The 13,398-nt window shown below is 38.6% G+C and overlaps 1 protein-coding gene across 1 annotated transcript; it reads right to left on the bottom strand.

Annotated features, from left to right (window-relative positions):
• Positions 1 to 259: 259 nt before the first annotated feature.
• Positions 260 to 10,580, bottom strand: LOC109399347 (hormone-sensitive lipase). The gene is made up of 6 exons (XM_019671783.3): positions 8,141 to 10,580; positions 7,808 to 8,085; positions 2,198 to 2,335; positions 1,894 to 2,131; positions 1,705 to 1,830; positions 260 to 1,640 (listed from the first exon to the last, which is right to left on the bottom strand). The coding sequence occupies exons 1-6, from the start codon at positions 9,896 to 9,898 to the stop codon at positions 1,533 to 1,535; spliced, it is 2,646 nt and encodes an 881-aa protein (XP_019527328.3). The 5' UTR covers positions 9,899 to 10,580; the 3' UTR covers positions 260 to 1,532.
• Between the last annotated feature and the right edge of the window lie 2,818 nt (positions 10,581 to 13,398).

Below are 13,398 nucleotides of genomic sequence, written 5' to 3'. Positions count from 1 at the left end.
CGACATACTTGTTATTTACAGTCGTTAGCAGTCAGTCAAATCCTGTACCTATAATTTATTAAAAACGAGAGGCCCTAAAATTTGTTGTGGCTCTAACTAGCGAGAGGTCCATTAACTTGAGCGACCAAACGCAAGCTCTTTACTTTTTCAACGAGGACTTCCGGAGAATCGCCAACTCAAATATTTTACAGACAAGCTGCTAACAGTAGGCAGTTTTGAATATTCTTCAACAGAACCAATAAACAACGTAGTCCCCAAATTCCTTTACAAAGTTATCTTTATTGACTGTAAGAATTGTTAATTGTAAGGACTTACATTCTACCAAAGTAACAATTGTAAATTGTATTCAACGTTCAAAATGTGTGTGTAGGTAACGTGAGATGTTGTTCTCTATCTGCTTCAACAATAATGGTCATAGTAATATCTGACATGTGTGTTACGCAATAGTAGGTACAATGATTTTACATGTTAATGTGTTGTGTTCCTTTTGGTATGTTCTTTGTTTTGTTTAAAATAATGTCAGTTGTAAATAGTTTTATAGTGATGAACTTTCCCTTAAACCTGGTAAAAAAGTTGTAAATAATAAAATAAAACATTTGCATACACCGTTATTTTTTCGTTCGCAATTTTGTCAATACACTGTTGTAGGGTTGTAGTACAAACATCATGTCTTTGGTTTTATTAGCACATATAGTTGGATAGAACATATTTCGGTAACATTTTTCCTTAAACAATTACAGCCAATTGCACACAAATGAAACACACAGTTTTCGCGTAAAATAGTAACATCGTTTTGGGCACAATATGTGAGCAATGTAAATAAGGTGGATCGGTTTTTGATTTTTTTTTCTCCTTTCACAACTGGTATTGATTATCCATTTTATTTTGTCTGGTAACACAAATAAGGTAGATTGTTTTTGCTAGATTGCTTACTGGCTATTGACTTTTAATTGTAAGTTTCTGTTGGCTTTTTGTTCTAGTGTGTTTGCTGTATTGCTTCGCTGTGTAATATTGCGATTTTTCTTGTTGAGCTAATGGCAATCAATTATCATTAATTAACACGGGCGTTTTCAGTTTTACTTATCATCAGAACAACAATCAATTACTTATATATCTAATATGAAAATATGTTTGCAAACAATGCTGGACCCTAAGCGAAGGCCAATTTATAATCAGACTGGAAATCAAATTTCCATCGATTAAAGATTTATTAACAATACGTATGCTGCCAAAAGAAGATTCCAAAGGTTCAATATCATTTGTTGCAATAATGTAGTTACAGCCAGTCATGTATTCTATTAGCATTATAAAAAGCGACGATGCAAAGACACTACAAGACGTACAAAATTGTTCTCGTAATGACTTAGCACCGTACTAAATAGCCTCTCTAAAGTAGCTGCATTCAGAGCCAAAATCAGTTAGTATAGTTAATCAATGTGTAACCATGGTACAGTATGCTGCTAAACGTTATCGATGCGTTCACTACCTTTGCGAAACAAAAGCTTTGACCCAGTGAAGCAGCGACGGAATTGCTAACAACACGCTTTGGGAGCGACATCGTCCGTTGGCAGCGGTACTTCGAGCATTTCTGCGATGCGTTGGACGCACAGTTTAGATCCTTCGTGAGCCTCTTTGGATATCTGAAATGGAAAGATATTTATTGACAAAAACACATAGGATTCATATTACACTGAAATCACATACAGAAGCAAAGTTGAGAAATCCATGTGGAAGCCCCGGCAATATATCCAGTGATACCGGATTGTTCAGATTCTTCAGTCTTTTAGCAAACATAACGCAGTCGTCCAGGCAAGGATCTAACACAACCGTCTGAAAATATAGAATCATGTTAGTTTCTTCTTATCTAGCTTATTCACACCAAAATCAAATTACCAAAATTTTTGTCTGAGGGAATTGACTCAACACTTCGTCCGTGGCCCAGTACGGTGACATGTGGGAATCTTTCGGCACTTCGAAGATGAATTCGTCCGAAGGACTGCGAGCGATCAGCGCCTCCAGGTTGCTTTGGAACTCGGACTGCGATCCGCTGGTGGCAATCGGTTTCGAAGTGGTGATAGCATTGAACGTCGAGGACACCCGATTCACCAGGTTGCTGGCCACGTTGGATACTCTGAAAGCGAAAGAAGGGGGTTAGGAAATCAAGATCTTTTTCTTTGTTGGAAATCGCAAAACTTACTTATCTTGCAGATTTTGTACGCTGATTGTTTCCCTTCCGATATCTAGCACGACGTTTTCTTCGGAAGCTGATCTGGAAATCGGTCTCAGAACTGGCTCGATTTCTCCGGCTGCATTTGTGGTTGTGTCCAGCACATACCTGTGGCAAAATAGAACAAAAATTGATTAAGGATATTTCTTTCGAGTTACATGTAGTCGCTATGGTTATTGAACTTTCCAAACAATTTTATTTTCGCAATGCTGTGAAGAAATTGAGGATTCCAACGGATGATTATTCGAAAACCAAGTAAATCAAGAAGGAATTTGGATAACCATGCTTCATGAACAAGGGGAGGGCTCCAAGATCTAGCAGATATTTCCGGGAGGACGATAAGTCCGGTACAAATATTAGTATACTTTATGCCTGAGACCTCTCATCGGGCACAAAGTGGAGATAAAAATTAAGGAACAAAAAAAAATCAAATTAAACAAAAAGGAAATCTATTGGAATATTACAAAATAGCTCACTATTGAAAAAAATATAACTTTTGAAAAATGTTGCTTGAAAACAATGTTTGTATTGAAAATGTTGTCATGAGCTGCCCCGTTCTTTTGCCTCTTCAATATTTTAGGATTTTCGAAGGGGGAGGGGGGGTGGGGGGAGTGACATAAAACAAATATAGGTATTTGCATAATTCCTCTACAATGGTTTTTCTAGAAATTCTGTCAGAGTTTCTTTCGGAAACTTCTTTTGAAATAGCTCTTGGAATGGCCATCCAAGTTTTTCTCACAAGATTCCCCCTTAGTAAAAATGTACCTACTAGCTTTTAAAACTAAACGCAACACGATGAAATTGAATATAATAACATTATATTCTAAAAGCTTTATTTAACCCTTAACCCTGTTGTATTTTGTACAATACGTTAACAAAAACTCGCCTGATCTACACAAATCAACGTGGTGCTGGTAGCGATGGCCAATTTCTGGAAGATTAAGGATTTTTATTTACTCGTGCAATATTTTGCTCTGATTTTTTTTTGTCAATGTCTACAAAACATTCATCAGAAGTTATAGCTGAACTCTTTTGGAAATTGTGAACTCTTTTGAGGATAAACCTAGAATTTCCTGGTTCCTGTATGCTTCCATTTATCTTCCAACACTATTTGCAGGACAAATTCCTCCAGAATTTTTTGAATTTTTGAATTCCAGAAGGAATTTCTGTAAGAATTTCAAAAAATAAACCTGTACGAATTCCTGGATAAATTATGGGAGGGATACCTAGTGAAATTTCTGAAGAGATCTCATGAGGAAATCCTAGATAAATTTCTGGAGGATTCCTTGGAGGAAATTCTGGAGAAATTCCTGGAGGAATTCTGGACGGAGTCCCTAGTAAAATTTCATAAGAAATGTCTTTAAAAATTCCTATATGAAATCTTAGAGAGATTTGTGAAGGAATCCTTGGAGGAATGCCTGTAGAAACTTCTGAGTAAATTCCTGGCGTAATTCCTGGAAGAGTTCCTGGAGAATTTCCTTGAGCAATTTTTTTGGTGAATTCTTGGAATCCCTAGGAGAATTCTGGGAGAAATTCCTGAAGAAATCTCCAGAGGAACTCTGGGAAGAATTGCTGGAGAAATTTCTGAAAAAAATCCCTTGAGAAATTCCAGGAGGATTTCCTGAAAGAACCCTTGGAGGAATTTATGGAGGATTCCCTGGTGGGATCTCTGGAAATATCCCTCAAAAAATTCGTGGAGACATCCCTGAAGCAATTGCTGGAGGAATCTCTGGAGGAATATCTGGAGGAACCCCTGAAAATTTCCTCAAAGTATTCCTGGAGAATTTCCTGAAGGAATCTCTGAAGAAATCCCAAGAGAATTTCCAGGAGAAATTCCTGGACGAATTGCTGGCATAATTCCTAAAGGATGCCAGGAATATTCTGGAAGAAATTCCTGGGGTATTTCCTGGAGGTATTCCGGAAGAAATTTCCAGATAACATCCCGGAGATTTCTATTTTCTGTTATCAGTTTTTTCTGTTTTCTATTATCTGTTTCTATTTCTGTTATTTTTCTATTTTTGAAAGAACCCCTTGAGAGATTCCTGGAGGAATTTCTAGCGGAATTGCAAGTGGAGTTCCTGGAGAAATTCTCGAAGGAATTCCTGAAGGAATCCCAGGGGGTTTCCTTGAAGAAATTTGTGAAGAAATCCCTGGAGGAATATCTGAAGGAATCCCTGGTGGAATACCTGGAGAAATCCATGAAAAATTGCTCAAAGAATTCCTGGATAATATCCTTGAAGAATTTCTGAAGAAATCTCTAGAGGATTTCCTGGAAGAATCTTTGGAGAAACTTATGGAGGATTTCCTGAAGGAATCTTCAAAGAATTTCCTGAAGAGATTTTTCATTGAGAAATCTCTGGAAGGCTCCCTTCAGGAGGGAAATCCCCTGGAGGAATATCTGGAGGAATCAGGAAGCAAATCCTGATAAAATCTCGGGAGAAATTCCTGGAGAAATACCTAGAGGAATTACTGACATAATTTCTGAAAGGTGTCCTGGAGCAATTCCTGATGAAATTACTGGGGTTATTCCTGGAGAAATACTAGAGGTATTTCTTTGGGAATTTCTGGAGGAATCTCTAAGAGAAATTCTCGGAAGAATTACTGGATGAATTTCTACAGAAATTCTGGGAGAATGCTATTTCTATTCTATGATTTTTCTGTTTCTGAAATCCTGAAGGAATTTCTAGCGGAATTTCTGGAGGAATTCTTGGATAAGTCCTTGAAAGATTGCCTGAGAGGATTTCTAGAGGAATTCTGGGAAATTTCTATTTTTATTCTATTATTTTTCTATTTCTGAAAAAATCCCTTGAGAAAACCCCGGAGGAATTGTTAGCGGAATTTCTGGAGGAATTCTTGGATAGATCCTCGAAGGAATTCCTGAAGAAATCCTTGGAGGAATCCTAGAAGCAGTTTGTAAAGAAATTCCTGGGGGAATACCTGAAAAAATGCTGATGGAATTCCTCCAGCAATTTCCTGGAAGAATTTATGAAGAAATCCCTAGACGATTTTCAAAAATAATCTTCAGAGGAACTTCTGGGGGATTTCCTGGAGGAATCTTCGGAGGATTTCCTGGAGGAATCCCTGAAAAATTCCTGAGTGTATTCCTAGAGAATTAACTGGAAGAATGTCTGAAAAAAAATTACAGAAGAATTTCTGGCAAAAACCCTGGAGAAATTGTTGACATAACTTCTAAAGGATGTGATTCTTAAAGCATTTCTTGGAACGAACCCTAAAAAAACTATCTGAACCCTGCAAGATGTCCATGGAAGAATTCACGAAAGAGAAACTCCTGGACATGTCCCTTGAGGAATTTCTGAAAGAATCCCTGGAGAAGTGCCTAAAGGAATTTCTGGAGATATCCTTGAAAGAATTTGTAAAGAAATCCCAGGTAGTATTCTCTTTGCATGATGTTTGTTTGAATTGAATACAAGTGAAAATTCGTGTAGCAATAGCATATAACTGCACTCTATAGCAGCATATAATTCTACAAAGTCCTTGTTTTTCCCTACCGGAAACTTGCCATGCTGTTTTTGTGTTCCATGAATAAACATCACAAAATTTAACCATTCATCCAAGCTTGTTATTTGGTTAAATTCTATGATAAGGTTGAAGTAGATCTCTTGGAGAAATACTTGGCGAAATTTCCTGTGATTCTCAAGAAAAAAAAAGGTTGGATAATTGTGGATAAAAACCTCAATTTTTAGAATAGTCTAGAGAATAGTTGTTTTTCAATATTTTTTTCTGGAACACTTGAATTATTGACAATCTTTGAGTCGGCTTGAATAAAAAAAAATCTGTCGGCCAGGGGGGGGGCACGCCCCCCTCCCCTTGCCCCCCTCTGGCTACGCCCTTGCCCGGCTTGGTCCTGGGTTGTCTCAGAGTTTTTTTTTTCCTGATTAATTCTAGACTTTCTCCTGAAATTTTTCCGGAGTGCCTTTTGGAATTTCTGCAGTGTTCATTTCTGGGTGCTCATTTTGGGATGTCTTTAATAATTTCTCCAGAAGTTCTTGCAGGGACTTTTCCAGAAGCTTCTCACGGGGAGAATATCTCCCGGGATTACTAACAAAATGTATTGTAGATATTCCCGAAAAAAACATTGGAAAGAATCCAGGTGAAATCTCCCGAAAAATTTCGAACTGTTAGGAAAATTTTGCAGAGAAACTTCGGAAAAAAACCTGAGAAACTGAGGCATGGGAAAAAAAGATCTACTCCTACTAGGAAACATTAAAGATTCTACACCTTTGAAAACACCTTTTTATTACTCGAAAATTCAACTTTGAGACGATTGCGCTACCTCTAAATCTCAATATTTTATGCTAAAACTCAGAGGTTTCTCTATTTATGTCATTTGAATCTAGAAAAGCTTACGAATTCTGGGTTTCAACAATTTTTGGAAAATAAGCCGAAGCCTAGGGCACACCATTTACTTGACATTATGATGCATAGCATGATCAAAAATTATGATTTGACCGTTGTTGTTTATTCGGAAGTCAAATTCATCGCATACCAAATCAAGTCTTGCGTTCGAAGTATGATAGAAGAAACTTTTAAAATTTAGATGTCTGTAGCTTCAGAATATCGAGACTGATTATCGATTGCCTGCATCTTTTTTGTAATCGAATTGATTAAATATTAAATTAGATTCATACAAACTTGTTCCATACATTTAGTGAAGGTCAATTGGTTTGAAATAGATCCTGTTGGGTATTTCTGAAATTATTTTGTGGAATGATGAACAGCGCCGATAAGAAATTCAAGTTTCAGCCTCACCACCACGAGATGTATGAGAAGCCGGAACCGGCTTTGATTTAGATAACCTGTTCAATTAAGAGCATCAGCATCAAGCATGTCAATGGTCAGTGCTTGACGTAGTTGACGCGCAGTTGCATGAGGGAATTTCTGTTTTTTTTGCTGGTCATTCTGATACCATGTCATGTGAACGATTGGAAAACCACTTTGGTCAAAGCAACGTGTCAAAATCAACATTCACTTTGACTTCTTTGCTAGCTACGTATTTAGAATAATAAGGAACAAACTTCTTTTTTCCAACAGGGGTTTAGGGGAACTGGAATCATAATTCCTATGGAGGTAAGTGGCTTCACGCTATTTCTGCATATTAGAAAGTTTTGTTTGTATGCATGTAAAATAGATCTAAATTTGAGCAAAGTCAACCCCAACAACGGTTGGCACTGTCCAAAGAAAAGCATGGAAAATGACGATTTTTCGTTTTTGAATAGATCATCTCATTTCAAGCGAACATATAGGTGACAGCACGATGAACATTAGCCTAGCTATTAACTACCATGCGCCTCCCTATCATACCATCACTGTCTAGATGGAGCCCCCAGGTATTTCATTACAAGCCAAAGCGGAAAATACCATCGGGCGTTTTGCTTGAGGCCGAACGGCGTTGCTACATTACAATTTCCCTGCACTAACCGTTTTTTGTAAGTTGTATTGTATGTATTTGGTAGTAAACTTTCGTCGAATGGGAAAGGCACTTGTCGATGCTTTTTCTAAAATGTTCGACTAGATCGTCAGCTTCCCGCCACATTTTCCACCCTTACGCACAATTCTTACCTTTCTATAAAATCCGACACATATTTGTTGGTATTTTGCTCCGAACTCATATCGCTCGGCAAGTCCATATCCAAATCGTCCATCACTGTTACGTTGCTTTTCTCCGTGTTCAAATTGACCTGCTGCAGTGTGATTGGTTGCGAATCTTCTTCCAGCGATGTAATGGTATTGCTCTCGTCGGGACTCATCAGGTCAATCGTGTTACCAACGGTTTGACCTTGCAGCGCTATCGTATCACTCACGGTGTCACTCATTGGGCTCAAGTGCTGATTGTTCAACTGAAATTGGAATGCGTTAGTTTCAGAATGATTGTCTGATTGAGAATTTTCCTACCTGTATAGTGTTCAAGCTGTTCAACTGGTCCCACGCGGAATTTTCCGGAGATTCAGAATGGTCAGACTTGCTGTCTTCACTGGCCTTACCGAAAGCATTTCCATTCAGTTCCAACTTTTTCGGTACTTCATCCGAAACCTTACGACCGGCATTTATAATCGCTTGTCTTTCCTCGTGACGTTTTCGGTTTTGTTCGAGCACTTCTTTGCTCGGACACGCGTAAGCCTTCAAGCAGCGCATCATGAAACCGAACGGTAGCAGCGGGTCCATCAGACACAGCATCCGTGCCGGACTAGGGACGAAACTGATCAGAACCGGACAGTACGCCAAAAATATGCCATCCGGTCGTCTAACGCCCGTCTCAATGCATTTCATGGCACAACCCAGATTCAAATTGGCACCAGCAGAATCTCCGGCGAAGATGATCTTCTCTCCAGTTGTTCCCAGCAGTTCGCAATTCTTCAATGCCCAGCAATACGCGTAGAACACCTCTTCGAGAGCTCGCGGGAAGGGTGCCTCCGGTGCGAGGCTGTAGTCAATCGATAGGATCGGAATGTTCAGCGTAACAGCCCACTCTCGTAGATACGCCTCGTGAGATTTTGAACTTTGAGCTACGAATCCTCCTCCGTGGCAGTGAAAGAGCAATCCATTGGACGGGGGGTGAATGGTGCTGCGTGTGTTGACTTTCTCTCCAATCATTCCTTTGCGCTTCACTGCGCTGATAAGTCGTGCTTTGACTGGACCTGCTCCACCATGACTTTGAGGGATTGGGATGTTGATTATCTCATCGGACTTCTCCGCTTTCAGTTGTATGGGCTCCGGTGGTATGGTAATCACACGGCTGACCTTTACCTTGAATCCGACAAAGGACGGCAGAGAGTGCATCAGCTCAGATTCGGCTAGGAACCAGAATGCTTTGCAAAAATCCACGTTGGAGTGTTGCGAGATGTTAACAATTCGTCGAGCCCGAAGTTCCGGTTCCAGCATGTATTTGGTACTTGTATACATTAAACTTGTGGCTTTGGAGATTTTGCCGCCTTCGGAATAATATCCCTCGGAAAAGCCCGCCATTCCGATGGAAATGAACTTGAGCAATGGTTTCATTGATTCACAGAACTGGAACCCGAGGCATCGACCGTAGAAGCAGAACTGGTTGATTGTATCCGCTTTACCCAGAAGTTCTTCAACCGATCGTCCTTCTGGGAACAGTTCTCCAGAGGTTGTCCACTCTCGTAGCGTATGACAGTGCTTGAGGCATGTGTTTAGACTGGCCATCAAATGATTGTATGCTTCAACTTCCTTTACGTAGATAGCTTTTCTGAACAGTATCGTTCCTCGATTCTCCATTACATATCTTGCCAGTTTGAGAGTTGTCTTAACACAGCAATCAACCACGTACAGGAAACTTCTGAATCCATTTCCCGGAGTATCCTTGTCAAAATCATACTCATGCACAAATTCGTGGACTTCCTTCACCAAAGGCTTTGCCGTCTCTATGTGATCAATCAATCCCACGAAAGCTCCATGGATCCTTAGTCCAGTCTCCGTTTCATCACTCGCAAAATATTTAATATTATTCCGGCATAGGTCAATCAGTGAGTCGAACAGATATAAATCATCGGAAGAGGGTACTTTTTGCGTCTCTGCGAGTCGTTCATGTTCGCTACCGGATGAGGTTGGTAGAATTGCACTGTTAGATACACTCCCGCCATTGCCTTTGCCGCTATCGATCGGCGCTGCTCTAATATGGTCCGACATTACGATTACAATGACGATTTTCCTGCCAATTCCGCGCTTATAATCAACCACAGGCGTATGAATGGAGTGCGATAAGCTACGACTTAATCAATTGATTTTTTTTTCAGCCCGCTTTCTTTCTTATCGGCTATTATTCGTGCCAAATAAGGTCGACGGCGTCCTCGCTGCGGACTTTGGAATCAGAGTACAAGCTCATAACCACTGACTAATGCAGCGAGATATCGTTCGTCTACTGTTAACAGACCATGTATCACTAGCGTGTCATCCGAACTTCACACTCGATTTGTCATCAAAATCTAATGAACCAAGCGAGCGGATGCAACAATCACAGTAGATCGACAACCGACAGAACCTGTTTTACAGCGATTAGAATAGTGGTCATTCTTCCATTTGGAGTCAACAAAAATATAAATAGACTACTACAGCTGTAGCTTCGCCGTCTCACGTTTCATTTACGAGCACACAAAAAAAGCTCAATACACGTGCTGTGATTGGATGCACTTTTCCATCTACATGCCACATGCGATAAATAGTGAAGAATTTCAGTGAAAACAGCCTTCGGGCTGCGGTAGAACTGGCGGAATGCGAAGGAACGGTTCTTGCGCGATAAATAACAAAACATACGCACGCATCGGAGGCATTGAACGACTGAAAGGCACGGCGATGCGGCGACTGTTACATCGTTCGTTCTGTTTGCCATGTAGTGATAACACACAGTCATGTTGCTGTTTGTAAACAGCTTTATTGATTGACAAGCCCCTGGCTGACAGCTAAATGACAGCTGTCAGATCTACAGAGAGGCAATGTAAGAAATACACGAAGCCGGAGAGCAAAATTTCAATGTGAACGCATGGTTACTGACGTCGGGGTATACCAGATCTGTTTGCTAAAGCAACGCGCTTTACTGGATTTGCTTTGCGTATGATTATGTCTCTCAAGTTTTTTGTTATAATTACGTTTTGAATCTTTCAATGCTGATTATGGATCAGTCAAATTAAGGCTTTACTTAAATTATACTGTTCGACAAAAAAAAAACTTTTGCGGTGATCAGAGACCCTATTAGTTGGGCATAAAAGCGCAAGGAAAATGTAGAAAAATGCCATTTTCAAATCTGTTGGAGCACCCCTAGAAACTTTTTGAGATGATTTTGAATATTATTCATTTTTGAAGGTTCGACAAGAGCTTTTGAAATCATCATAAACACATTTGAAATACAATATCTTTGAAATGCAGTTTTGTGCACCGCTGAAATTTTCACAGATCTGAGAAGCAACTTTGATAAAATAACTAGTCAAAATTTCTACCTACTACGACATTCTGTTTCATTGATACGTATCCGCGAAGGCTTAACTCTGACTTATATAATGAAAATCATTAAGGTTTTTTTTTAATCTAAATAATCCCATAAAGCACGCCCAAATTAACTTTTTTATTCTTAACCACTTAACCTATTTTACAGCTCTTTTGTTCACTTGGGCACTACGTGAGCGATTCCAATTGGCGGCTGCACTTACACTTTGTACAGCGCCTAAATGTATTCTATTATGTTCTTATTCTACTATATCGAACTGGTTTGCCTTTGTGCTGCTTTCACTTTCCTACCCTGTCCTTGGTAGAATAGCCCATATTTATATCCATTTAAAAAACTTCTATGCGTTAATGCCGTGCAGCGTCAGCCTTTCGGATACTTCGAACGCCTCGGAATATTGGATGGATTTCCGGTCCAGTAGGAGAAAACGTTTCTTTACAAGTTCTCCACTAGGTCACTAGATGTGACGTCCACTTTCTAGTGTTAATGTATTTTTCAGTCTCTGATTGAAGAAGATGAAAATTATATTTCAAACATCTGGTTAAACTAAGTATGATTCTGGAAAGCTATACGAGAAACTTTAGGATATAATTACAAAGGATCCACAGGAAGGAAGTTAGATTAATTCATTGAGGTCAGCATGAGTGTTTTAAGGAAAAACTTTTCCAAATAAATTTAATGTTCTAATTGCAGTTTTCAAAAACTTTTTTGTCGCTCATGAAAATGAAAAAAGTTTATTGTAACATTTGACATCAAATGTTACTTTCATAATCATGTTTAAATACCAATAAACTGCGATTTTGAATGCGATGGATTATTTAGGATCACAATTCAGGTAAAATACACTTCGTCCACTTAATTCAAGGAAGTATTTTGTTTTGATCGAATTTCGAGTCTTGCCCAAATTTAATTATCCATATATCGCATATGGATGAAAATGCTTATCAATGATTTGGTGTGTACCTAAGTAACCGTTCCAGATTGCTTGACCTGGTGGATACCAAGCAGTTCCATGTTCTTAAAAATTTGAATACGATGCGGAAAATATATTCAAATTCCAATGACCTCTGCATTGAAACAAATTTGGACTATGTATTTGAACTAAATAAATTATATTAACTCGCATTAGTGCTCCTGGATGAATAGTATTTAACGCTATATTAACAAATAGGGTCTAGACCATTTAGGCAGGAGCACCTATTTTGGGCACTTGCTGCTATAACTTAGTCAATTCCAAACCGATTGACTTGAATTGTTGCACATGGCTAGATACTATGTGTATCTGATCGTGTCTCAAAAATCAAGTCAATCGGTTCTAAATTGACTGAGTCAAAGACACAAGTGCCCAAAATAGGTCATCCTGCCTAAATGGTTCCAGACCCTATGCCGCTGGAACTTATAAAGCAATTTCACAATCGTGGAGGACATTATTGAGCTTGAAATTAAGATTGGAAATATTATACTACATGACAAATTCAATTAATTTCATAAAAGTGTCTTCAATGGTAATGCCTCAACATACACATTCTGTATTGTGAAACTAACTAAAATGTGATGAAAACAACGATTACCAATAGTAAATGGAGAATGTTCTCATTTTTGGCTTGCATTTTTTAGGGTTGTATTGTTTTGAACAGTCGTGAACTTAAACCATGTGTTCCGCGCAATGCCAGCATCAATTCATTGTATTGAAATAGGTTGGTTTTATTCAATAAAGTTATCAATTTTACCACCTTGGTATGGCTAGGAGGTTCTTCGAAACATTAAGTGAATATAGACAACTCACGAAAACACTGGAAACGTTTTTTTTTTTGTACTGATCGCAAAATATAAGGCTTACCACGTTAGTAATTTGAAAAATCGACCGGATTTTCTTCTCGAAAATTTGAATTCAATTATTTAGATCATAAGTGTAGCATTTCAAAGTCAAATCAAAGTGAAATAGTTATTTTGTTGTGATTAGATAAGAATAGGGGACTGTTTTTGTGATTGAATTAAGAGAAAACTTCAAGGATTTGTATTATATAAGTCATATTTGATTCTTCCCGGATATGTATCAATGAAATGGAATGTCGTAATAGGCTGAAATTTTGACTAGTTATTTATCAAAGTTACTTCTCAGATCTTGAAAATTTCAGCAGTGCACAAAATTGCATTTCAAAGATATTGTATTTCAAAAGTGTTTATGATG

This window comes from Aedes albopictus, unplaced genomic scaffold, assembly GCF_035046485.1.
Source record: "Aedes albopictus strain Foshan unplaced genomic scaffold, AalbF5 HiC_scaffold_555, whole genome shotgun sequence".
Classification (NCBI taxonomy): Eukaryota; Metazoa; Arthropoda; class Insecta; order Diptera; family Culicidae; genus Aedes; species Aedes albopictus.
The sequence above is the reverse complement of the archived record's forward strand: the minus strand, read 5'-3'. Positions and strand labels throughout refer to the sequence as shown.

Coding starts and splice junctions, on each gene's coding strand:
- LOC109399347 (XM_019671783.3), bottom strand. CDS start 9,898: ATGTCGGACCATATTAGAGCAGCGCCGATCGATAGCGGCAAAGGCAAT. Junction 2,132..2,197: donor GTACAAAATCTGCAAGATAA/GTAAGTTTTGCG, acceptor TTTCGCTTTCAG/AGTATCCAACGTGGCCAGCA. Junction 1,641..1,704: donor GATTTCTCAACTTTGCTTCT/GTATGTGATTTC, acceptor TTTCCATTTCAG/ATATCCAAAGAGGCTCACGA.